Here is a 24,558-nt window from a genome sequence, read left to right as displayed (position 1 = left end):
TATTTTTGTGGCCAAATTTGTATGTTACAGTTATACAGTCTCTTAAGTATATTTTTTCTTCTCATTTCTTTTATTTTTGGGATATTTGTGTTATTTTTAGGGTGTTTTCTGCGTATGATTGTCTTTTTGTCTTTAGTTTTTCCAGATGAAGCTCTTGAAATTCTTCTGTTCATTAATCTATGTGTGATCTTCAGTCTGTGACTGCTGACCGTCTTAAAAAGTGAAGCTAAAATATCTCTCTCTCTACACTGAATGACTGTAAGCTTATTTTAATGGCATGGATGAAAAGGGCTGAATGAAATGTAAATTTCAAAATGTACTGAGAGAATCCAGAAGGGCGACTTAAAGGAAACTTTGGTGAGTCTGTTTATCCAGCTTCTGTTTCTAGGATCAGAAACAGAGTTTATATTAAGGCTTTGTACAAAGACAAAGAACTGCTGAAGATATTTTAAACTGGTGTTCAAAAAAGTAAGAGGCAGCTTGAGTTCTGTCTGCATAAGATGTAATAGTTGATGGTCCTGAGGGAAATTAAATGTCTGAAACTTCACCGTTGTCTTCTCCAGACAGTGCAGCAGGTGGTGGTGTTGGTGCTCGAAAGCCGATCTGTTCTTCACACACAGAGCTGTGCTATCGCTGTCACGACCCTGAAAACACACACACACGTAATAAAATTTGTTTAATAAATAGACTGTTTTGTAGAATTGGTGATGATAGCTTCACACTTTGAGGTTCTCTTAACAAACGTCCTTAATAAGGTTGTTTGCAGAATTCAATAATAAGGATTTCTCTTATGATCAACACTTCTTTCTACAAAAACTTAAGTTCAGTTCCTCTTTTTAATGTCAAATATCAACACATTCATGTATTCAATGAATATTTGTAGGCTCATACTGGTCTTTGTTTGCTTCTTTGACCAGTAAAACCACAATAATCACTTTCTATGTTGGGTCTGCTATGTTTGATCCTGAGCAATCCAGTGCAGTGTTAAATCTCATTTGCACTCATGCTCATAAAACATGAGTGCAAATGAGCTGAGCTTGCTGTTTGTTAAAGGAATATGTACAGTGGTGCTAAAGTAGTGAAAAGGAGAACGGGTTTTAAAGCTACATATCTGTTATCTATATCATATTTTATCATATATATCATATTACACCAAATCAAATATGACTAAAGTTTGGTAGTAAGACTCTGGAAATGGAAACTATCTGCATTTAAAGGTTTACTGAAGAAAGAGGAAAGAGATAAAGCTGAGATGAGTCGGATGTGATGTAGAAACTCGCATCATCGGCATAAAAAACAAACAAGTATTAATTCCTTGAATGTGTTGGCTCCAGGCTGTAATGATGCCTGGAGTTTTCCAGGCAAATGAAACCATTTTTTACATGTTACTGGTCACATTGTCAGGAAACACTTGATTGTCGACAAGCTGGTCGACGGGCACAAACTAACTTTTAGCTGCATAACACTTCATACACGTGACAAAAGTTCAAAGTGCTTCATAGAGGAAACAGTTGCACTGTAAAAGTAAAAGAACCTGAGGACACAAGAAATGAAAATGTAACAAAATAACAAATCTTATTTTTAAAAGGAAATTAGGTGAAAATAAAAGTAGAGGAGGCAAAATACGAGGAAAATGAGAACATTTACTCGAATATGACTTCTTTTCCACTGGGTATCAGAAAAATTTGAGATGCTCTCAAATTTTGATACCTCCTGAATAAGCACAAAGCTGCCAACTATTCCTGAACAGTAACAGTCCATTTATTTGAATACAGTTTTCCCAACTCCAACTAAATGAAGGTACTTTCAGCCACTCCTTTATTTCCCAAGGGTCCCTACAAAGGATGGATTCAAGATGCCTTTCTTTACACCACCCGGGTTTGTGACCTACTGAGTTTCATTTTTCCACCTGGAAACTATTCAGGGATTTTCATGGTGAATGTGTTAATCAGTAAGCTTCAGCGTTTTTGCTTAGTTTTTTTCTCTTTTTGCATTATTGTTCAAACTTATTTCAGCTGCTGCTCTGTCTTCTAATCATTTCATCTTATTTGCAGCAGGGGAAGCATAAATAGATCAGAACATCTATTTTTGAGGTACGTGTTTCTTATGAGACTCACGAGTTTACTTTCATAAACTTGTGAAATGTGGGACATTGTCTGGATATGTGGGGCGGCGGGCTGAGGGATAAAGCTGCTGTACAGTCCCACATAAGACGGCACACCTGTTCAGAAGGACCATTCTGTGTTTTCACCACTTTTACGAAGCGTTCCTCTAACAGCTGACGGCTCATACTGAGGTTGTAATAAAATAACTGCTTTTCTAAACTGTCACAGTTAAATAATCTGCGTGTAATAAAAGATTAATAATGCAGCAAAAAGAGGCTTCTGCATACATGCACTTTAAACAGTAACTTTTTAACTAATATTTGCTTGCACTTGTAAAGGAGTCATTTTTAATGCTGAGACTGTGTGATTTCCACCACTGGATTTGAATGAGCTCATAATCTTCCCTTTGGCTCAGTCTCCTGAGACAAGTCTTTGATTTAAAATGCAGAATTCTTTTCCTAGAATTTAGTTTTTTTTATCAGTAACTCATCTTCAGTTCACATTTCTCCACATTAATAAGACACAACTGCAAAAGTTTTCCTTTCATGTTTTAAAAGGCCAAACTGAGAGCTGATCGACATCTTTAAGACTCGTTTCTTCTTATTTTAATCACCTTTATCTCGCTCTTTCTCATTTTGCTTTGTTTTTTTTTTCCCAGCCGGCTTTTAATTGAGTTTTGTTATTTTCCCTAAACTTTTTTTCACGTGTTATGATGAAGAAAAATGAAGCTCTCTTCTTGCCCTGTAGCACGGATTTCCTCCCTTTCTCCATATATTCGCCACTTTCTCTGCACCCCATTTTTCTTCCTCTTCACCCTCATTATGCACTCTTTAAATCCAGCAGTCATCCCTCATTTTGGCTCAGTGCAGCAGAGAGATTAAGACTCAACAATATCTGTGTGAGTCTCTGTGTGAGACCCATCCACTCACCCTCTACCTGGAGCCTAAAGCCGTTTTCATGATAAAACATTTAAACCCGGTGAATCTTTCATCCTCTTGACTGAAGAAAAAACTGAGAGTCTGAGTCACGATTAAGCTGAAAGATAAAAAAAGAAAGTTCCTCAGATCTGCAGTGATTTAGATCCAGTTTATTTTCAGAATGTAATAAAAATATTCCTGCAGGTTCACACTGTGGGATGCATCCATCTAGTAAATAGGAACAAGACTAAAAGGCCGAGGGCTCCTCTGAATCTTTCATACTCCTCACACCCCAACAAATTATGTGAGTTCTGAAATTATAACAAAAAGAAGAAACCATTCTTTTCTCTAGTCTGAAAATGTTGGACAGTTATTGGTATTTAAATGGAAGTTTAGAGTGGAAACTAAAGGACATCTTTAATCACATTAAGTATGGCTGTTCTGTCACATAGCTAGCATCACTAGCATTTTAGAGAAATATATACAAGGAAAAGATGCAAAAATGGTGCAGTACTGGACACCGAGAGATAGCTGCTCTCTTTAGAGTTTCAGATTATTTATTTTATTTTGGCTTTTCTGCTGCGTCCCAAACAACAGCTGGATCTAAGGTGCTAAAGCTGTAGGCTCACCCAGTTTGTTTAAATGTGATGCCAAAGGTTTCTTTAACAAGCATCCATTCAAGGAGCTGGAACTAACAAACATCTCACTATGACCTAAAACCAGAGTCACACGGGGGCAACAGTGTTTGGAGTCTCCATGAATGGCCAACATTAATGCAACTTTTACCATCTGTTGCCATCAACATGCGCAGAAATTCCCATTAAACAGAGTTTGAACTAAATTAACTAACTGCTTTCATTCAGAGTCAGGCTGGAACCTCGTAGATTTGAAATAAACATTCTGAAATTCCTGCACAAATAGAGATGTAGTTGCTGGAGGATACAAATTCAAGAGCAAAATGACATTGGCACTCAGCAACCTCGCTTTTATGTAGAAATATTGCCAGGATGCAACCGGTTTACGGCCTCTATGCAAACAGACCGACCACAGATGAGTTGTGCTGATTGGGCCAGACCAACTGTGACTGATTGCAAACTAAATCTGTCTGCATTTATAAACTCAATTTTTACTCTAGTGCGACTGAGCCATAAACTCATAATATGATTCACCACAGGGCAGCTTTTTTGGGACAGCAGTATCTTTGATGAAGCATGGATCCATTTACACGCTGAGGAAAGTTCCTGATCAGTTTTAACATTTACTCTCTCATAGTTTTCCTGACTGTAAAAATGGGTCTGGGCTCTTGTGGGTTAATGCCGAAATATTATAAACTGTTTCGGTTGTCAGCTGCTTTTTAATTATTCTGATCATGTGTTTAATATAAAATCTTAATCTGCAGGTGTATCTGTCAGAGAAATGTAAGATGATATCAGAAGACTCTAATTAGCATTCAGGGTAATTTCATCCTGCTGAGTTTTCATCTGAAAGGTTTGTATGTGTCTGGGAAAAAAACACCAATTAGCTGCCGTTTGTTATGTGCAAAACAACAACCTGTGCAGGATCCTGAAACTACTGAATTTGCCTTGTGCGATCAGTAAAGTATCTAACCGTCTGATTTAAATCTTCACAGTACGTTGTTGTTTGTGTCTGTTGCATCTGTGGACAGTGATCAGGTTCCACTGCTCTTTTGCCAAGTTGCTGCTGGGGAAACTCTCCTCATGCGCTTGTTATTAGTGAATCACCAAACTGCTGAAGCAGCAGCTCTTCGTCTGTCTGAGGGTCTGAGGCGCTCTTTGTTTTGCTGCCTCTCTCTTAGTCTTGCCTCACCTCAGCATGTCAAAACTCATTAAATCTGCAGCTCACTTTTCTAAAAATTAAATACTGAATTCAATTTGCAGATGATAACTAAAATGACATTGACTGTTTGGGGGGATTTCGAAGAAAACAACTCACAAGTAAATCTTCAAACTTTCAGAAAAACTCTGGATAGTTACTGGTACCTGCCGTTTGATAGATGGATTTACTATTTCCTAAGAAAAACATTGTTAATGGACAAAATCCACATTTTTACAAAATAGCTATATTTACACAATTAATACATTTCACTGTAATAATTGTCACGGTCCTGTTTTTGAGTCGGAAATCCTTCAAGCTTGACTTTCTTTTTGCGTTCTGTTAGTGTCGGTCATTAAAATAAAAACAGCCAGGCTTATAGTTTTAGCTGGTGTAATGTCAAAAATATAGAATGAATTTTGCTAGACAGTTTGAACATATTTATTAAGTCCACTGAGCTTTAAAGCTAAACATGACGGTGATATGTGTTATTTGAGGGAAATTATAAACACAAATAGAGGGGAAAATATCATTTTAGTCGTGTAAATCACAGGGACTTATTTGTATAGCTGAGTCAAAGATGGGCGTGTCACAGTCGCAGAAGCTGAAGTGTGGAGTGAGGAGATGGACTCAAGTGCAGACACGCGAAGAGACAAAAAAACATGAGCTGTTTATTAAGGCTGTCAAAAATAATACAAACAAAAGGGCAGGGCGAGGGCGAAACCTAAACTAGGTGAACTAAAGCTTAACATAAAAGACCTAAAAGTGGACATGGACACCTGAAACATGAAGACTCGGCATGAATACATTCACCTGGAAACACAGCAGGATAAACGGATGAGGAATGAAGACTAAATACATAAAGGAGGTGATCAGGGGAAGTGGAAACACACGGGGAAACAGCTGATTAGAATGAACAGAATGGCTGTGTCCCAATTCAGGGTCTGCACGCTTGAAGTACGCATTTTAAGTGCGATTACGTCACCGCCACGCAACGACGGCTGTCCCAATTTGAAGTGTACTTCAAACGCATACTCCAAATGCGCCGTCAATATCCCCAAATATCAAGCGTGGTCCGGTGCACGCTTCGTGGTCCCATATATCCCACAATTCATAGCGCGGCGGTGGGTGTGGATAATTTTGCCGCAAAATAAGGCAGAAGGGAGCGGCCGAAGAGTGAACTGTCAAAAGTAAGTACTGAATATGACGTCACTTATTTATGTGCGAATGTTTAATAACGAAGAACATTAAAACATTGCTGTCGGCCACATGTCGGCAAAGTTATGTAACATTAGTGATGTTTGTACTTTCAGCATTAACTTGGTTTTACATTAAAAAAAAAAAAAAAAAACACCCAGCACGCCCCTGCGGGCGGTTTATCCTTCAAGCTCGGGTCCTCTACCAGAGGCCTGGGAGCTTGAGGGTCCTGCGCAGTATCTTAGCTGTTCCCAGGACTGCGCTCTTCTGGACAGAGATCTCCGATGTTATTCCCGGGATCTGCTGGAGCCACTCGCCTAGCTTGGGAGTCACCGCACCTAGTGCTCCGATTACCACGGGGACCACCGTTACCTTCACCCTCCACATCCTCTCGAGCTCTTCTCTGAGCCCTTGGTATTTCTCCAGCTTCTCGTGTTCCTTCTTCCTGATATTGCTGTCATTTGGAACCGCTACATCGATCACTACGGCCGTCTTCTTCTGTTTGTCTACCACCACTATGTCCGGTTGGTTAGCCACCACCATTTTGTCCGTCTGTATCTGGAAGTCCCACAGGATCTTAGCTCGCTCATTCTCCACCACCCTTGGGGGCATCTCCCATTTTGACCTCGGGACTTCCAGGTTATACTCGGCACAGATGTTCCTGTACACTATGCCGGCCACTTGGTTATGGCGTTCCTTTTATGCCCTGCCTGCTAGCATCTTGCACCCTGCTGTTATGTGCTGGATTGTCTCTGGGGCATCTTTACACAGCCTGCACCTGGGGTCTTGCCTGGTGTGATAGACCCCAGCCTCTATGGCTCTTGTACTCAGAGCTTGTTCTTGTGCTGCCATGATTAGTGCCTCTGTGCTGTCTTTCAGTCCAGCTTTGTCCAGCCACTGGTAGGATTTCTGGATATCAGCCACCTCCTCTATCTGCCGGTGGTACATACCGTGCAGGGGCCTGTCCTTCCATGATGGTTCCTCGTCTCCCTCCTCTTTCTTGGGTTTCTGCTGCCTGAGGTATTCACTGAGCACTCGGTCAGTTGGGTCATATATATATATATATATATATATATATATATATATATATATATATATATATATATATATATATATATATATATATATATATAATCATAATAATCGGACAATACATATAATATTGTCCATATTATATTTACATTACCACAGTGAGATGATTTTAGTCTCATGACCAACATTAGCTAATTGTTATTTACTAACTAATCTTGAAATGACTGTTCAGCACAGAAATGTGCACAGTATACTGCACACCTCTCTGTGTGGGACACTTGTGGGCAAACTACAGGAAAGTGAGAAACTACATGTAGCTCATGAGGCCTCGTGCATGGTGGTTTTTACTGAACAGACCGAGATGCTTCAGGTCAAGGAAAAATTTTTGCAGCTGCTGAAAGTCAGCACATTTGCACAATCGTTAAGAAATCGCATGTAAAATTTATTTGCAGGCTCAGATTTATTTGTGGGTTAAGAGTTATAAAGTTTGGCCCCACACATCAGCCAGCTTTCTCTTTGGGTGTACTTTTATTTGATTTTTATCTTGTTTGTTGTGGTTTATGTGACTTTGTGTTTTTCACTCTGTCTTTAGTCCCTTTATCTCTCCTTACCTTTCCACAACTTTCTGAGTTAACCCGAGTGTAATCCAGCCTTCTTCCTTGACAGTGAGAAATCATCCACTGTTAGTGTGAGTGTCTGCGTCCATGTTTGTGTGTCTCACCCCGAGCCCTCGGTCTTCTTTGTACTGGAGGAAGGCGTTGGTTGTTCCTTTCTTTGCCATGCGGATCCGAGCCAAGCGCACTTTCTGTTTGACAGAAATACAGGAAAACAGCAGCGTCAGCGCCTCACACACACACACACACACACACACACACACACACACACACACACACACACACACACACACACACACACACAGAGACACACACACACTGTAGAGGAGCACATCATCTGTCTCTAAACTCATAATTTTTCAGGTGAATTGCAATTTTTGCTGCAAAGCTCCAGTTTTCGGGCTTTAAAGGTGCTTTTTAATAAAACTTTATTTTTTCAGCTGATACAATAGAAGCATAAAGATGCACCACATGTACGTTTAGGGTGCGCCCAAAGAATAAAAATGAAAACTGATGGGCATGACAGCTACACAGAAGTCAAGCCAAAATATCACAGCTGCCTCCTATTGGCTGGGTGCAGTATTGGTCATAGTGCCAGAGGTGCACAAGACCAGGAGAAGAAAGCAGCACAGTTCAGTGAACTTAGAACTGAAGAAGCTTCTTGGATGAGAGAAAAATCTCCAAGAAACTTAGATTATCTTGACCTGGATGGCTGAGAACCCACACAGACAAAGCAGCACACAGTTTCAACATATTTTGATTTCATTTATCAAAAGTGGGATGAAGCAGCGACGCTGCTTATGTTGATTTGCTATTTCTGTTTGTGCAGTGTATTAAACATTTTATGACTCCACCCAAAAAGCAAAAAAATGACCTGATTTTTCACGCCGGTGTCGATCCTAAATGGCAAGTGGCCAGAACGGAAGCACTGAAAGGAGATGTTCAAGGAGATGGCCTTAAAGGGTTGCCTTGGCCTGTTAGATGTTCGCTAGACCTCAGTCAAAAGATAACTGCTCAGTGAGTAAATGAATCAGTGCATGGCTGAAATGAGGTATCTCTGAAAACAAAAGTTTTCAGCCAACTTTAATCATAAAAGGATTTTGATTTAAAGGCCACAGTATCTGATTAGACTCATCCCAGAACACAGCATGGATGGGTGGAGCTTGGAGAGGTCAAAGGTGGATGTTTAGTTACATGGTTTTTATTTGTGTTGTCTTAAACCTGCATCAGAACCTAGAAGCTGCAGTCTTACTTCTTGGTTAGACTATTTTGAGCTCGATACTGAAACGTCAGAATCAGACCTGCTGTGCTCTCCTCTTGTCCGCTCTCTGGTTCTGGTGGTAGATCCGGCTGAAGTTGGACACGATGACAGGTACAGGAAGGGCGATCACCAGGACGCCGCTCAGAGAGCAGATCGATCCAAAGATCTTCCCTGCGATGGTGTTTGGAACCATGTCTCCATATCTGCAGAGAGAAAACGTTTTTCATATGAAATTTCCAAATAAATGAATCCATTGATTCCAAGCAGGAGGTTAAGCAAGAAGAAGACGTCTTTATGGTGATCATTACATAAATAGCATTATGTCCCTCCAATAAACTTTGAGGCTGCAATTTACTATATAAACATAATTTAGACAAACAAGTTCAATACTGGGAAAATGTTGCCACTAACACGAATCACTGAAAATGGATATTTATTTGATTTTAGAGGTTTTTTTCAATCTGTGGTATTAGTTAAAAGATAAATAGGCAAGTCCTCCACAAGATTACAGTGCCAGTGTTGAAAAGCTGCTCACACACACACTCACAAATTCCTGGTCGCTGCCTCATGCGGCCTTCACCTTTCATTGTGCTCAGCCATAAATCACAGGTAGTGAGACGAGGACAAGTAAGAGGAGGAGGAGGAGGAGGAGGAAGAGATTAGAGAGCTGGCAGGAGGCCAGGATGCTTTGTGTGATTCTGCTCAGACACACCGACGGGAGAAACCTGCAGCTGCACCAGTCAACAGTTTACTATACAAACCAGTCAACAGTTTACTATACAAACCAGTCAACAGTTTACTATACAAACCAGTCAACAGCTAGAAGCTGATTGATGCTCAGCTCCACCTGTTTACTTTGTTTCTTTAAGTAAATATTCAGAGAGATATGATCAGCAATCGGTCCTCCGGTTTAAGAAGTGCCGTTGGATGATGCATCCAAAGTCTCATTTTTGAAAAGTTTTCTTAGCTTTATTAAAGCAGAGAAAAGCCTGAGAAATCACAGGCCGCGGTGTGCTCATATGATAGCCGTTGGTTAATCACAAGGTAGTATAAAGCATACTTGGCTCTGTTGTGCTTTTTGACTTTAAAGGGGATCATATTTGAAAAATGAACATCATGTTATATTTAATAAGGCTTGAAATGGGCAGATGAAACCATAAACTCATCAGGAAAAGTGGATCAAAGGAGCCAAAGGTCATTTTTCAAAACGTCTTTACAGCAGGACTACTTTTTGAAAGTTTTAAGGTGTTTGGACAGGTTTCCATTTTTGGATTCAGAAGTTATGTAATTGTTTCATATGCAGTCTCTGAGTAGTGATCTGTAAATGGCTCTGAGTCAGATGAATATTCATATATATCCATTTAAAATTACACTTTTTTTTTTTTAGCTTAGTTCATTTTATGGGAAATCTTAAAAAAAAACTGCACCACGTTTCATTAACGTTTCCTTGTTGCTTCCTAACCTACCTGTACTTTGTATTAGGATCTGAAATGAAACATTATCACACAATAACTTTGAAATGCTGCTGTAGTGTTTATTTGTACTTCTTTTAGCATCAAAAACCTTATTTTAGAAAGTTTCTCCAGAGAGACGTAAAATCTCTCATAAAGTTGTTATTATAATTAAGTCCTCAGTGAACTGTGTACCAATCATTATTACTCAAAGAAATTATTTCTTTCCAGCTGATTAAATGATTAATTTGTAAGAACACATTCCCGTTTTTTTAACTGGTGTCTGTCTCACTGTGGATTTAACTCTTTATATTACACATATGCAAATCAGCACAGGCTGTACAGTAAATCAGATATGTAGGTAATGAACTGCAGCTCTCTGCTCGTGTACCTGCTGCATTATATATCCGTCCTTCTCAAAATAAGGCCGCGACCTTGTCTGCTGTGTGCTGCTCAAATCTTACAAGCCATTTTATTATTTTTCAAAACTTTAAAGCTAATTTTAAAGCTGTGCAGTTGCTCCTCCTGAAGATGAGTTTCATAATGAATTGCTTCTCATTCTTGGCATAAATCCTGTTTTCTAAATCTAATTCCACATGTACTGAAGTGCATTCAGCTGACTGACAGACTGCACAGAATGATTTGCATTTTCCCCTCATTCCTTCATAGCTTTTCTTTACAGTCCATATACCCTACACTTTACCTCCTGGTATAAAGTGCAGAGATGGTCCGCATGGAGCCAGAACATCCTGAAGTTTAATCATTCGAGAAAATCCCAGGTTCCTTATCTGCTCTCTTACTGGATCAAAATTTCTGTATCGAGGTGTTAAAGACAGACCTTCGGTGGTATCAGTGTGTGTTTGCTGATTTCCTTTTTTTCTCTATTAATCGGTTTACTCTGCGGTTAGTTCGAGGCCTTGATTTCAAATGACCTGGACTCTGAAAGCTAAACATTATGCAGTGGTACTGAAAGACAAACACCGTGTGCTAAAAGCCATGTTTGAGAAGCTGGAAGTATATTATTTCTCCTAAAATGACCCAGAACACGCTCACCAAACCTGATCCTCTGCTTTTTGAAACCAGAATTTCCACACTTCCAAACATCGGCTCAGACCTGCGTCCCACCGTGTCACTCACATAAAGCACAAAGACAGAGTGAGACACTTCTGAAACAACTAATATGGATCTTTTAGGCCCTCTCGCTGCTCGACTTTCCACTCTCCAAAGCTAAATGACTTTAGCTAAGTGATATGCAGTTAATTGTTAAGATGCATCTTTCACCCAGCTCTGTGCTTATTCTTAAATTCACTGGACTCATGGCTGAGGAGAGTGCATCACTGACTGTAATTCGCCGGGAGCTGAGGGTGTGCTGACGGCACGCGGGTCAGTTTTACTGAACCTTCAGTGTCCTCAGCCGGGAGACATATTGGCAGCTGGGAGCAGATCAATGGAGATAACAGAGGGCAGAAAGGAACAGAAGTCATCTGTAATTGTTGGCAAAAAGCACTCAGAAGAATCGACGGAGACGTCAGACTGCGGCCAAACAGCCAGGATGAATCTGTGCCGGATCTCTAACTGAACTCAGCCTGAACATCGGAGAGGCCTGTATCTGGATCCTCCCTCCTTCATCATTTCTCAAGTTTTTACATAATTTTTACTTCAAGGTTTGTAAAATAAGCACAAACTACAATTTAATGAAATTTTAAAGCATATGTATGTGTCAAAAGTGTGCAATTCACAGAAAAATATACAGCCTGGGGTCCGATACCCAAAACTAATATTTAAATTTTACTATATTTCATCTCGTTTTCATCGCTAGGCTTGTCTTAATCTCAACAGTGGAAATGCAAAGAGGAACATATGGAGGACACGAGGACAAACGCTGACATGAAACACAGGCAGGCAAGGAGGTGGAAGTAAAGCAACAGGTAACATCTAATAAAAGGTAACAAAGAACTACAGCAGTGAAGGAAACAGACAAATACAGACACATGAAACTGCAAAAGACTAAAACACAGACGTAACAGCACAGCACACATGGTCAAGGACACACAGATACTATAAGATCAAACGTCATAGACCAACACAGTGACTAAACCCTACTGCCTACATCTAACCAACATGTTAAAGCTAAGTAAACAAAAACAAGTTGTGAGTCTTCCCTTTCTGGAGCTCGTGCACGGTGGTAGATTCATGCCAGGCCAGTTCCCTTCCAAATGTAGACTAAGTCTTTATGACTGTGGCAGCGTCACCATCAGGATATTAGTATGCTCCTAAATAACCTCCTATTGGCTTTGTTTCTGTGGTGCTGGCACAAAATTTTCACAGGAGAAAACATCAGAGCAGAAAGAAAACATCTCAGAAATCTCATGTTTAGACAGCAGCATAGTTCAGGACTTCAACCCGAAATACTGATGAAGGGCGAAGTCATAAACTTGCCAACTTCCTACAACTCCTGATGCTGTAGAACAAGATGGGAAAACAGGCAACGAGCTGCTGCCAGCCGTGTGAGTACAGCTCAGAATGTAAATGAATGTAAATGGAAATGAACCGCTCTGTGACGGGCAGACGGCCGACCGGAGCATCTGCCAGCTGTTTAACTCCGTACAGCTGGAACAGCAGCCTCATTAGCCTGCACTTTATGGACCCTGTGATTCATGCAATTGTTGAAGAAGGAAGAAAGAGCCTGCACATTCATCAGGTGCTACCATCATTAGAGGTGCCCTAACAGCCAAGTCATTTTCCCCCCGCGGGTGCTGCAATTTAATCGGTTCAACAACAAATTTACATTTCCTCGCAAATGTTGAAAACTAAATTAGATTTCATTGGCGATTTGTATGGACTTACAGAAAAAATCCAATTCGAACCAACTTCTAATAGCCATCTTATCACAGATGCTTCAAAACTCTCATTAAAACTTGTAAAAGGATTTTTTTTTTCAAGTGGTGAGCGCAGCCATATACAGGAAAACAACATTTATAAGCTGCAGTATTACAGGCGGCAGCACAAATGGATTTTCAGGTGTAACAAGAGGATGATACAAACGCTTTAAATCAGTTAAGCAGCTGTGAAACTAATATTCAGCTTAGCACATCACTCATCAAGCCAGCTAACCCCAAATGTTCATGACCTTTTTCCTGTTTTTGGATAGAAGGGCTTGAGACAACAGAGATAGAGCTTAACTTTTCTTTTCTGGGTTCAAGCAGATACCTGTCTGTTAGTATTACTGACATCCACTGCGTGCATTTTAAGGTGTATCCCACAAACCAAATAGCAGATAGACTTAGCCTCCTGTAGGACTGCATCATGGGGATTGTAGTAACCTCTGTCTCTCTTCCACAGCATGTCTTTATCCTGTCTTCCTCCTCTCACCCCAACCAATCACAGCAGATGGCCCTGCCCCTCCCTGAGCCTGGTTCTGCTGGAGGTTTCTTCCTGTTAAAGGGGAGTTTTTCCTTCCCACTGTCGCCAAAGCACTTGATTGTTGGGTTTTTCTCTGTATGTATTATTGTGAGTCTACCTTACAATATAAAGCAGCAACTCGTAACGCTCTTGGAGCTAAATAAATAAACTTGAATTAAATATATTCTGGGTTGAAACTTTTAAATCTTTTTTATTATTAATATTTTTAGTAATAAATCTCAGCTCTGTGAATGTGAAATATAAAAGAAATTACAGATTGACAATGATTTCATTTTTAATAAAAAATAACTGATGCTGTCTTTTCAATCTATCTTCTACCTTTTATAGCAGCCGGTGATTTTTGAATTCGTTTTTTGAATTTCTACTAAAACTGAAATATTCTTTAATACTCCTAAATATCGTTTTCAGTCTTTGTGCTGAGAGAGTCTAAGCTGAATATTCAATATACTGAATACTCTGTGGATATTCGTTGAAAGATTGTCACGTCAGTTTTTGCTGATCGCTGTTTTCTTTATAGCTAATCAAATATAAAGTATGAAACGTTTTTATACAGCAAAGCTTGGCACAGCAACAGCAATGTCTGATAAATGTCATGCAATCATGGCTCATTTGCTTTCTGTTATTATAGTGCGTTTGCTGTTTACTGCTGGACCTAAATTATGAGACACATTTAGCTTTTCCTCTTTTAATACCAACAAACACGCACACGCTCCATTTCTCTCTCGTAGCTGTAAAGCGTCCTCCTTGTGTTTGTGAGTTTTTACTACCAGACGGCAGCAGTAAATCTGCAGTGGCCCTCCGTCCAGAGCCAAACATTACACGCAGTGCCCCTTTAATGGACCATAAATTAGCTTTGATGCAGCTGCCTGTTGGTTTGAGCGAGTGTGTGTTGAATGGAGGCATACCATGGTGAAACAGATTCAATAAACATGGAACCAACTTGTCTGAAAGATAAAACAAAGCTGTCGCACTTGTGTGCAGCTAAAGTTACATTAAATATGTTCATATCTTTTATTTTTGTGTCACAGAAATCAATTCAAGTTTTAAATTAAGGCTTAAAACAGTCTCATCGGCGTCCTCAGCCCACAGCCTTTACAATGAAATGTAATCAGGAAATGATTTATAATTACGAATCTCGCTGATTCCCACTTGAACGTGTCGTCTGTTTCCTCATTTATCCACATGGTTTCTGTTTGGATGTTTTGGTGGTATCAAACACCATCCTTCTGGAAACATCATGCCAGCAGCTCTTCGCTTTATTCTTTGCAAAGACTGTAAACTGTAAGAAAACAGATGGATTTAAAGTACTGGGCCACTTAAACACTGCGCCTGCAGAAGCTGCTCGGCCATGTCCATTATTGTGGACTTCAGGAAGCACACAGCTCCACTCCCCCCCATCATCCTGACTGACACCCCCATCACCTCTGTGGACTCATTCCGCTTCCTGGGTACCACCATCACCCAGGACCTGAAGTGGGAGCCCACCATCACCTCCGTCATCAAGAAAGCCCAGCAGAGGATGTACTTCCTGAGGCAGCTGAAGAAATTCAACCTGCCAACACGGACGATGATGCAGTTCTACACTGCAATCATCGAGTCCATCCTCACCTCCTCCATCACCGTGTGGTACGCTGGAGCCACTATCAGGGACAAACAGAGACTGCAGCGTGTTGTGCGCTCTGCTGAGAAGGTGATTGGCTGCAGACTCCCATCTCTGCAGGACCTGTACACCTCCAGGACATTGCGGCGTGCAGCTCGGATCTCAGCTGACCCTTCTCACCCTGGACACAGTCTGTTTGACCTGCTCCCCTCAGGCAGGAGGCTCCGGTCCATTCGCACCAGAACCTCTCGCCATAAGAACAGTTTCTTCCCCTCTGCTGTTGGACACATGAACAATAACCATATGACTATCCCCGCCACTAACACATGACCCTACGCTGTGTTCACTGTATCATTCCATGTTTGGCACTGATCACCACCTGCACTCATGTATATATCTTTCCACGTAGCACTTTTAATTCTTATCCCTACATTTATTTTTTCCATGTCTATTTAAGTGTTATTTATGACACCATGTTTGCACTGAAGCACCGCAGCAATTTCCTAATGTTGTAAACCTGCTCAACATTTGGCAATAAACCCCATTCTGATTCTGATTCTGATTCTGATTCTGATGGAAACCTAAGCCTTGAAGCTCCTGGTGCACAGCTTTGTGCTGATGTTAATGCCACAGGCAGTCTGCAGTTACTGATTCAGCAGACTGTTGGTGAGATTTACACCATCAGCTCCACTGCTCTGAAATGCGACTGCAGAATGTGACAGAGTGGTTTCTAAAGACTTCAGTGTGGCAATAACATTGCTTATATTTGACTGTGGAACATCTAACAGGAGAGACGTTTCACAAAGTGACTGATTTGCGCATCTTTAGCACATCCTATTCTTTCCCAAATGATTGTAAAAGTAGACTGCGTGGCCAGGTGTGTGATTTTATACACTTGTGACAATATGACTGAAAACACCTGAATTCAAAGATTAAGAAGCATGACCCAATACTTGAGTGTGTGTTTATTTAAGATTTCTTTCCATCCTGTATCAGAGCCAGGTATTATCTATTAGTAAACACAACCTGCAGCCACAGAAGCTACACTTAGTGCAGAGGTAGACTTTCCCTGCTATGATTAAAATCGATGCAGCGTTCTTGTACTTTCTTTCTCTAGCATCAGTTTTTTGTTTTGTTTTTTTGCATCAAGGTTCAATAACTTCAGTGTGTCTGAGGCTGTTTGATTAGGTTGAAGATTTTTTATACCCCAGTCAGGCCTGTTTTTCTTATTTATAAATTAAGGTACTTTTCAAGCAGATCTATAAAAATATGGCGTAGAGCTCTGGATGGATCTATGGTGGATCTAAAGATGAAGAAGAAGAAAAGAAGATCAAAAGGCCAACCAACTACATTACCCAGAGTGGCCCGAAGGCCCACAGCCATTCAGCAGAAAATACTCTCAAACATAAAGCATGGTCAACCTATGAGCCACCCCCTCTATAATGCATAGACACATTGTATATGGATTATAGAGTACATACTCACATAGTACTCAGAGTGCAAAGGCACAGACTCACAATGAAGCCTGATTTATATTTAACTCATTCAGACAAAAACATGACTTTAATGGTTTATCTTATTCACTGACTCAAAGAGTATTACTGCATGCACGCACACACACACACACACACACACACACACACACACACACACACACACACACACAGTGTAGAGTCTGATATTATATCATTTCCACAATTTCCATGAAGATCTTTTCTGTTGGTGCAGCAGTTATTGTACAGTAGCTGTAGCATGTTAGCAGCTTTAAAGCTACAGCTGATTTTTTTAAATGTTTTTCAGTCTGAACGAATTAAGGAAATGAATGAATATGAATGCCGTCTTATTCATTCAAATAACATTTGTGTAATGGCATGTGTACCTGGATGTTCAACGTGCCTCTGACAGACGGAGAGCGTGTGCATCCTTTAACACATGAAATAAAACATTAATTAGACAGAAAAATTTAATTTCCATGTTTTCTTGAGTGACTGTATCAATATTTCTGATGATAAAGAGTCATTTCACATGTTTGTGCTGGTCAGAAAATGAGTTGCAAATCATGTGATGAACATAGAATTACCACATGGAAACAGCACAGTGCCGTTCGCTGTATCTCAGGCTGCTAGTGTCATGGTCCTGGGTCGTGCGACCCAGTGTTTTGTGTTTTAGCCTATTTTGATGTTTATTCTTTGTTTAGGGTCACTAAGGCAGTCCAGCCATTTGTACATATTACCCGTGTATTAAGTCTCCCTTGCCCTTCGTGTGTTTATGTCTGCGTGTCTTATATTGTCAAGTCCATGCTGTCAGTTATGTCATCTCCCCTGTACTATGTCTCCCCGGTTCATGTGTCTTGTCTAATCTCCATGTTTCCTGTTTTACTTTGAAAGTCTGTATTCACGGTCAGTGTATTCAGTTTCACTCCTTTTGTCCTGTCGTTAAGTTCATGTGTGTCAGCTGTGTTCCCATGTGTGGCCACTTCCCCTGATCATCCCTCATGTGTATTTAGTCTCTGTGTTTCATACAGTCTGTCTGGCGTCGTCTGTGTTGCCACCTCCTGTGTTCTGTACCTCCAGCCATAGTCTTTCCTTAGTTTTGTCCAGTTTAGGTTTTCTGTTGAGTACTACACGTATGCTGCCCTCATTCTGTTTTTGTTCTTTTCATCAGCCATAATAAAAGGCTCGTTTTGTTGGAATCCACTCCTGCATCCTCGTTTGTGTTCGCACCTGGGTCCACCACACACCTTTCCGCACGGTCTGCCTCCGCAGACCTTGACAGTACGACGCCAGCATGCCGGACCCAGCGACACATGACATGGAGATCGTCCGGACAGTGGAGTCGCTATGCGACCGATGGCTGCACTGTCCCAGAGAGGGGGAACGGGAAGAGTTAGCCCGCCAAGTAGGGGTGTGCGTGTCCGTGTTCCCCTGGTTATGGGAGACGCTGCACCCCCTCGTCAGCGACTTTCTCGTCTCCACTCTCCGACTCCGCCCGCAGCAGCAGCGGCCCGGCGAGCGTGAGTCGTCACCAGAGCCATGCTGTTGCGGTGTTACCCCCGCCACCTCATGAACCAGTGGCGGTCAGAGTCGGAACGGTGAGGCTCACCACCGACACACACACTTCATCGGCTTCCGCATCTTCGCCACCGCCTGTCTGCACGGAGATGCCCGAGGCTACTGACTTCGGTGAGGAGGAGCGGCAGCAGGTGTTGCGGGCGTATCGGGAGGACGAGCTACGCTGGAAGCCCTGGCTTATCTCCGAGGAGGAGCTTCTGCCAGCCGCCCCGCCTCGGACCGGCCGCCCGTCCTCGCCGCCTCGATCGGACTACACTTCTCCCGCTTCGTATCTGGCGCGGATGTGGTCGGAGGACGAGGAGCCGCTCGCCACAGAAATCCAAGTTCCGTCCGCGTCCACTTCAAGACGGAAGCGACGTTCACGTCACCGTCGCTCATCGCTACGGCATGTGTCGCCCTCCACTGAGCTACATGAGGAAGCTGTGGGGGGCATGGATTCCGACCTCGAGGGGCGGCAGCGCGCCGCATGCGCGCAACTGCAGAAGGAGCTACGGGAGGAGCCATGGCTCGCTCCTCACTACGGTGAGATCTTCCGCGGGACACGCCTAGCCCTTGGGGGCCCCCGGAGTTGCCTGGAGCTCCCGCCTGCCGCCCCACCAACACTCGCCGCCTCAGCCTCTGCGACGCCGCAAGAGGCTCCACTTTCCACATCAACGGGACCCACGGCCAAGACGAAACGGCGTTCGCGTCGCCACCGCGTCGCCCGACGCTCGGAGGTTAGTGACGATGTTTTGTGTCCACCTAATCGCTCTGGATGTACTGAGAGCGAGGGGCTCGGAGGGACAATAAGTGTCTTAGAGATGAAGACCCCGTGTACCGGTACTGTTAACTCTGTCACCCCCCCCAGGCACCGTGTCACAGTCTGTTTTCTCGGAGGCCAGTGACGAAGCTGTCTTTCCCGTGCCTCTGACTACTGATATTGAAGGTGTTACTCTCGTGCCTACGTTTTGTATTGACAATAAAGCTAAGTTTTCTGGTGTTGGGCATGCTGTTTTTGGGGACGCCACACTGCCCTCACAGTACTGTGAACCTGACACTGCCAAACCGGCCATAGGCACTTCGGTTTTGGGGATCAACCCGTGCGATGTTCTGTTAAACCCTGTTATTATGAGTGTGCAGGCTGAGGGGGAGGTTAGGGAGATAGAGGATAGAGAAGACGCTGCACACCCAGGACATGCGTCTTTCGCTAAGGAGGCTTCTTTTAAGACTGTTATGGCATCTGGAGCCTTTTTGAAGACTGTGTCTCAGCCCCTGCTATCCATTGACTATAAATCACGTGAGAAAACGTCTGATCTGACTAGTAATAAGACTGTATTCCCTTTGACTAGCACCCACCTTTTGGGTTTTTTTTTTCCCTGTTCCCAAGCCGAATAATGAATGTTCTGCTTATGTAACTAGCCCAGCGCAAGAAGGAACGTCTGGTGTTGATCGGGAAATTGTATGTTATGTTCCGGCGCTAATCGGGCCCCAGGTTCCTCACTCTGCTGATGATTTGACCAGAGTGAGTGCTTTGGGGTCCGACATCAGCAACCGCTCTTCTGCACCAGTCCGCCGGGGCTGGACGAGTATTAAGGGCCTGCCGGGTTTTCCTATGTCTGTGAATGGCATTGTGATTTCTGTTAATACTAAAGTGAAGGTCTGTTTATGTTGTGCTTTCCCCTTATCTAATGACAAGGCTGTATTTTGTGTTTCCAAGACTGTCGGGGGGGGGCGCCACGCTAATCATCACAAACCAGCTAGACTTGTAACCGCACCCCTGGGCCAGGACCCTTTGACTGCAGTTAATGAACTGGCCGATCTAAGGACAATTCAGCCGGATTGCTCAGAGCCAGTCCACTATGTTTTCTATGCCACGCCAAGTCCATGTGCATCCCACTCACTAGCTTTCTACAGCCGCCTAGTGTGTGGGGCTGAACCCCTCCTTAACTCAGTCTCGCCAACAGGGCTCTTAGACTCCAGTAAGTGTAGTTGTCTCCCATGTGACTGCCAGATTATTGTGTTCAAATCATCTGCACCTAGTCCTGGTTGTGTTATGTGGGTTCATGCATCGAGTCTTGGCCTTAAGAGTCATGCTTCCTGGGACAACATAACTGTCACTTGTGTCACTGAGCCACCTTGCTTCTGGTCTGAAATATTGTTTGAATCGTGCTCCAAGACAGAAGGAGTGTTTAGCTCCCCAAGAAGGGCAACTAAGGACAATTCGGACTGTGTTAAGGACTTAGAGACATCAAGGTCCTTGTCTGTCATTGTTCCTCTGCTTACATCTGCCAAGGACAGTGTCCGGAGCTTCGTGCTCACTCCCAGGGTGGCTGTGGCGTTACCTGACCTCTCACCTGCGTCTGATCTCCAGGTAGAGGCAGTGGACACCCAGCCAGCACCTGAGCTAGCTCCCCCCACCAGGGTCAGGGCAGCCGGAGGTCAGCCATATCCTGCGTTTACACCCCAGGCGGGAATGGCTGCCGTCCGGTTTGTTCCTACACCCAGGTGGGTTCCCAAAGTTATGCCAGTCAGTACACAGCTGAGCTCCGCACCCAGCCTCGGCGCTCAGGTGGGAGCGGTTGTCGCTCTGCAGGCGCCTGCACCGGCTCATGTTTCCATTGGAGGCTCAAGAGAGTCATCGCCACCACGACAGCCTCCTGCTCTGCTCCCTGTCCAGGTGGCAGCCCTGTTCCCGGTCCAGCCAGGGGCCTCCTTAACTGTTCACCCTGCGCCTGCTGCTGGATGCCCGGGTGTGCCTATCCGGCATCCTGCAGCATCCACACCACTTCACGTCATGCCAGCTGGAGGGCCCGAGGAGCCCCTCCGGCCTCATGTCTCGTCAGCTGGAGGGTCCGAGGAGCCCCTCTGGCCTCATGTCTCGTCAGCTGGAGGGTCCGAGGGGCCCGTTCAGCCTCATGTCTCGTCAGCTGGAGGGTCCGAGGGGCCCGTTCAGCCTCATGTCTCGTCAGCTGGAGGGTCCGAGGGGCCCGTTCAGCCTCATGTCTCAGCTGGAGGGCCCGAGGGGCCCGTCCAGCAACCTGCCATGTCTGCTGGAGGGCCCGAGGGGCCCATCCAGCCACCTGCCATGTCTGCTGGGGGGCCCGAGCCGCCCATCCAGCCACCTGCCATGTCTGCTGGGGGGCCCGAGCCGCCCATCCAGCCACCTGCCATGTCTGCTGGGGGGCCCGAGCCGCCCATCCAGCCACCTTCTGCGTCGTCTCCTGCAGCCTCAGAGCCGGCGTCTGCTGCAGCCTCAGAGTCGGCGTCTTCGTCTGGTCCGGCCTCATCGGAGTCTTCAGCCTCGTCTGGTCCTGTGTCCACCGGGCCTTGGCCAGTGCGCCTGACACTGCTCCGTCGCCGCTGCCTTCCGCGCGGCCGGCCTCCTGAACTGCTCCGTCGCCTTCGTCGTCGCCGCCGCTGCCTTCCGCGCGGCCGGCCTCCTGAACTGCTCCGTCGCCTTCGTCGTCGCCGCCGCTGCCTTCCGCGCGGCCGGCCTCCTGAACTGCTCCGTCGCCTTCGTCGCCGCCGCTGCCTTCTGCGCGGCCGGCCTCCGGACCGGCTCTGTCACCTGTGCCGCCCGCCTGGTCGGCCCCCCGACCATGTGACCCGTGTACTCTTGTGCCTGTGGGCTCTGGGTCGGCCCCCTGAACTTTGTTTGGACTTTGGTCTTGTGCTCCTGTGGGTTCTGTTGTTCGTTTTGTTTCCTGTTCTGGTCCCTCCGTCCTGGTCCCCCGCCTCCCGCCCTGGGTGGGGTTTTTCTGTTTTTGTTGGGTTTCTCGGTTTTGGGCTGTCGGGAGCCAGCCCTTGAGGGGGGGGTATTGTCATGGTCCTGGGTCGTGCGACCCAGTGTTTTGTGTTTTAGCCTATTTTGATGTTTATTCTTTGTTTAGGGTCACTAAGGCAGTCCAGCCATTTGTACATATTACCCGTGTATTAAGTCTCCCTTGCCCTTCGTGTGTTTATGTCTGCGTGTCTTATATTGTCAAGTCCATGCTGTCAGTTATGTCATCTCCCCTGTACTATGTCTCCCCGGTTCATGTGTCTTGTCTAATCTCCATGTTTCCTGTTTTACTTTGAAAGTCTGTATTCACGGTCAGTGTATTCAGTTTCACTCCTTTTGTCCTGTCGTTAAGTTCATGTGTGTCAGCTGTGTTCCCATGTGTGGCCACTTCCCCTGATCATCCCTCATGTGTATTTAGTCTCTGTGTTTCATACAGTCTGTCTGGCGTCGTCTGTGTTGCCACCTCCTGTGTTCTGTACCTCCAGCCATAGTCTTTCCTTAGTTTTGTCCAGTTTAGGTTTTCTGTTGAGTACTACACGTATGCTGCCCTCATTCTGTTTTTGTTCTTTTCATCAGCCATAATAAAAGGCTCGTTTTGTTGGAATCCACTCCTGCATCCTCGTTTGTGTTCGCACCTGGGTCCACCACACACCTTTCCGCACGGTCTGCCTCCGCAGACCTTGACAGCTAGTGTGTTCAGTTTGCTGAAAAAGATGAACAAAAGCTCTGAACAAGTGAAACAAAGTGAGCTGGAGCACTGCTGAGCTGGAGCTTGACCAAAGCTGAGCTTGGGAAAGCCTGGCCAGACTAAAGTCGCACATCAGTCATAGCTTAGCTGAAGTTTAGCTGGACTTTAACTGCAGCCAAAGCAGCATTTAGTTACACTTCACCACAGGTTAGTAAAGCAAATGATCTGAAATTAGCCAGATCTCATCCAGAGCTGAGCTGACGTTCAGTTTACCTGGATTTCTGCTAAACAACATTTTTAGTTACCGCTCAGCCAAAGGTGCTCGCCATGAACTCACTCAGACCGCGATGGATGCTCAACCAGCAGAGGTCAGTAAAACGAAGCTATTCAGCTCAGAGTAAAGTTGCTCTTTATAATGTAGAAGGTTGTGGCTGCAGAGTGGGGTGATTAAACCAACTAAGACTGTGTGTGTGTGTGTGTGTGTGTGTGAGAGAGGGAGAGAGAGCCTGGAGCTGCTAATATTAAATAATGGATGGCAGCATTAGAGGGCTTGTAGCTGGCATGTCGAGAGAGGCATTAGAAAGTTTATATTGTCTCTCCGTGCATCGCTCCCTCCTTTCTCCACACATTTCCTTTATTTCCTTCCCCTCTCTCGTACCCTTTCTGTTCTCTCCTCCATCTCTCTTGCCATCTCCCATTTCTCTCTTCTTCCCGCCCTCCCCCTCTTTCTCCTGGGTCATTATCTACAGCTGCTGGAGCCAAGTCTCCGTCCTGCAGCAGGAGGAGGACAACACATCGAGTGGTAGCTTGACGCGAAGCCAGAGGAGGGAGATGGAAGGAGGAGGAAGCAAAGGAGGGAAGAAAGGAGGGAGGAAAGAGGAGGTTGAGTGAGGACAGTCAAGAGAAGGGTGAAGAGAAAGAGAAAGAAGAAGGCGAGAAGGTCAAGATGAACAAAGTGTGAGAGAGAAGAGGAGGAAAAACAGCCTATACTGAATCTGTAAATCTCAAGCATGTGCAGTCACATACAGACCTTACTATTTACTTACTCAACCTTTTAATCATATTTTCTGTAAAACGGGAGTTATTTATAAACCCAGCAGTGCCTACAGGCTAAGTGTCCTCCACACTGCACATGAAAAGAAATCTGCAGGAGAAGCTAAACACTGAATCGTTTATACCTTTATTTATTTATTGGTCTGAACATGGAAAATACTGAGAGACCCTGTAAAAGATGCAACATTAATAAAAATGACAGCTGTTGTGCCTCAGAAACTCTCATAGCATTTAAAGTTAGACAAATGTATTGTGCCAAAAAATGAAACATTATTTTAAAGAAATCTAAGAGTGAAAAATCAGAGTTGGACAAACTCAAAGCCTAATGATAAGAAATTACACTTTACTGTAGCTGGTTTCACTGAAATCTGAAGGTTTTTTCTCTTTTCTCTTTTACAGTGTATACATGTGGAAAAAGGAGAAAATAAAAGCTGTCTGAATCCAGCGGAGCAAAACGGTCTCATTCAGATATCTGACTGTAGTGACCCTGCAGCTGGAGTTGGAGCCAGCCGTCGTCATAAATAACGGTTTTACAAAAGGGGAGTGTCTCGGG

General features: G+C 44.0%; 1 protein-coding gene across 1 annotated transcript in view; it reads right to left on the bottom strand.

The window, feature by feature from the left end:
* The window catches only part of kcnd1 (potassium voltage-gated channel, Shal-related subfamily, member 1), an 82,704-nt gene that overhangs the window by 5,332 nt on the left and 52,814 nt on the right, over positions 1-24,558 (bottom strand). The window contains exons 5-7 of the mRNA XM_040022711.1: positions 9,000-9,162; positions 7,806-7,889; positions 549-644 (exon numbers count right to left, since the gene is read on the bottom strand). Of these exons, the coding sequence (XP_039878645.1) occupies positions 549-644; positions 7,806-7,889; positions 9,000-9,162 (343 nt within the window). The remainder of the gene's footprint in view (positions 1-548; positions 645-7,805; positions 7,890-8,999; positions 9,163-24,558) is intronic.

Source organism: Simochromis diagramma, unplaced genomic scaffold (genome assembly GCF_900408965.1).
Source record: "Simochromis diagramma unplaced genomic scaffold, fSimDia1.1 OVJJ01000308.1, whole genome shotgun sequence".
Taxonomy (NCBI): Eukaryota; Metazoa; Chordata; class Actinopteri; order Cichliformes; family Cichlidae; genus Simochromis; species Simochromis diagramma.
The sequence above is the reverse complement of the archived record's forward strand: the minus strand, read 5'-3'. Positions and strand labels throughout refer to the sequence as shown.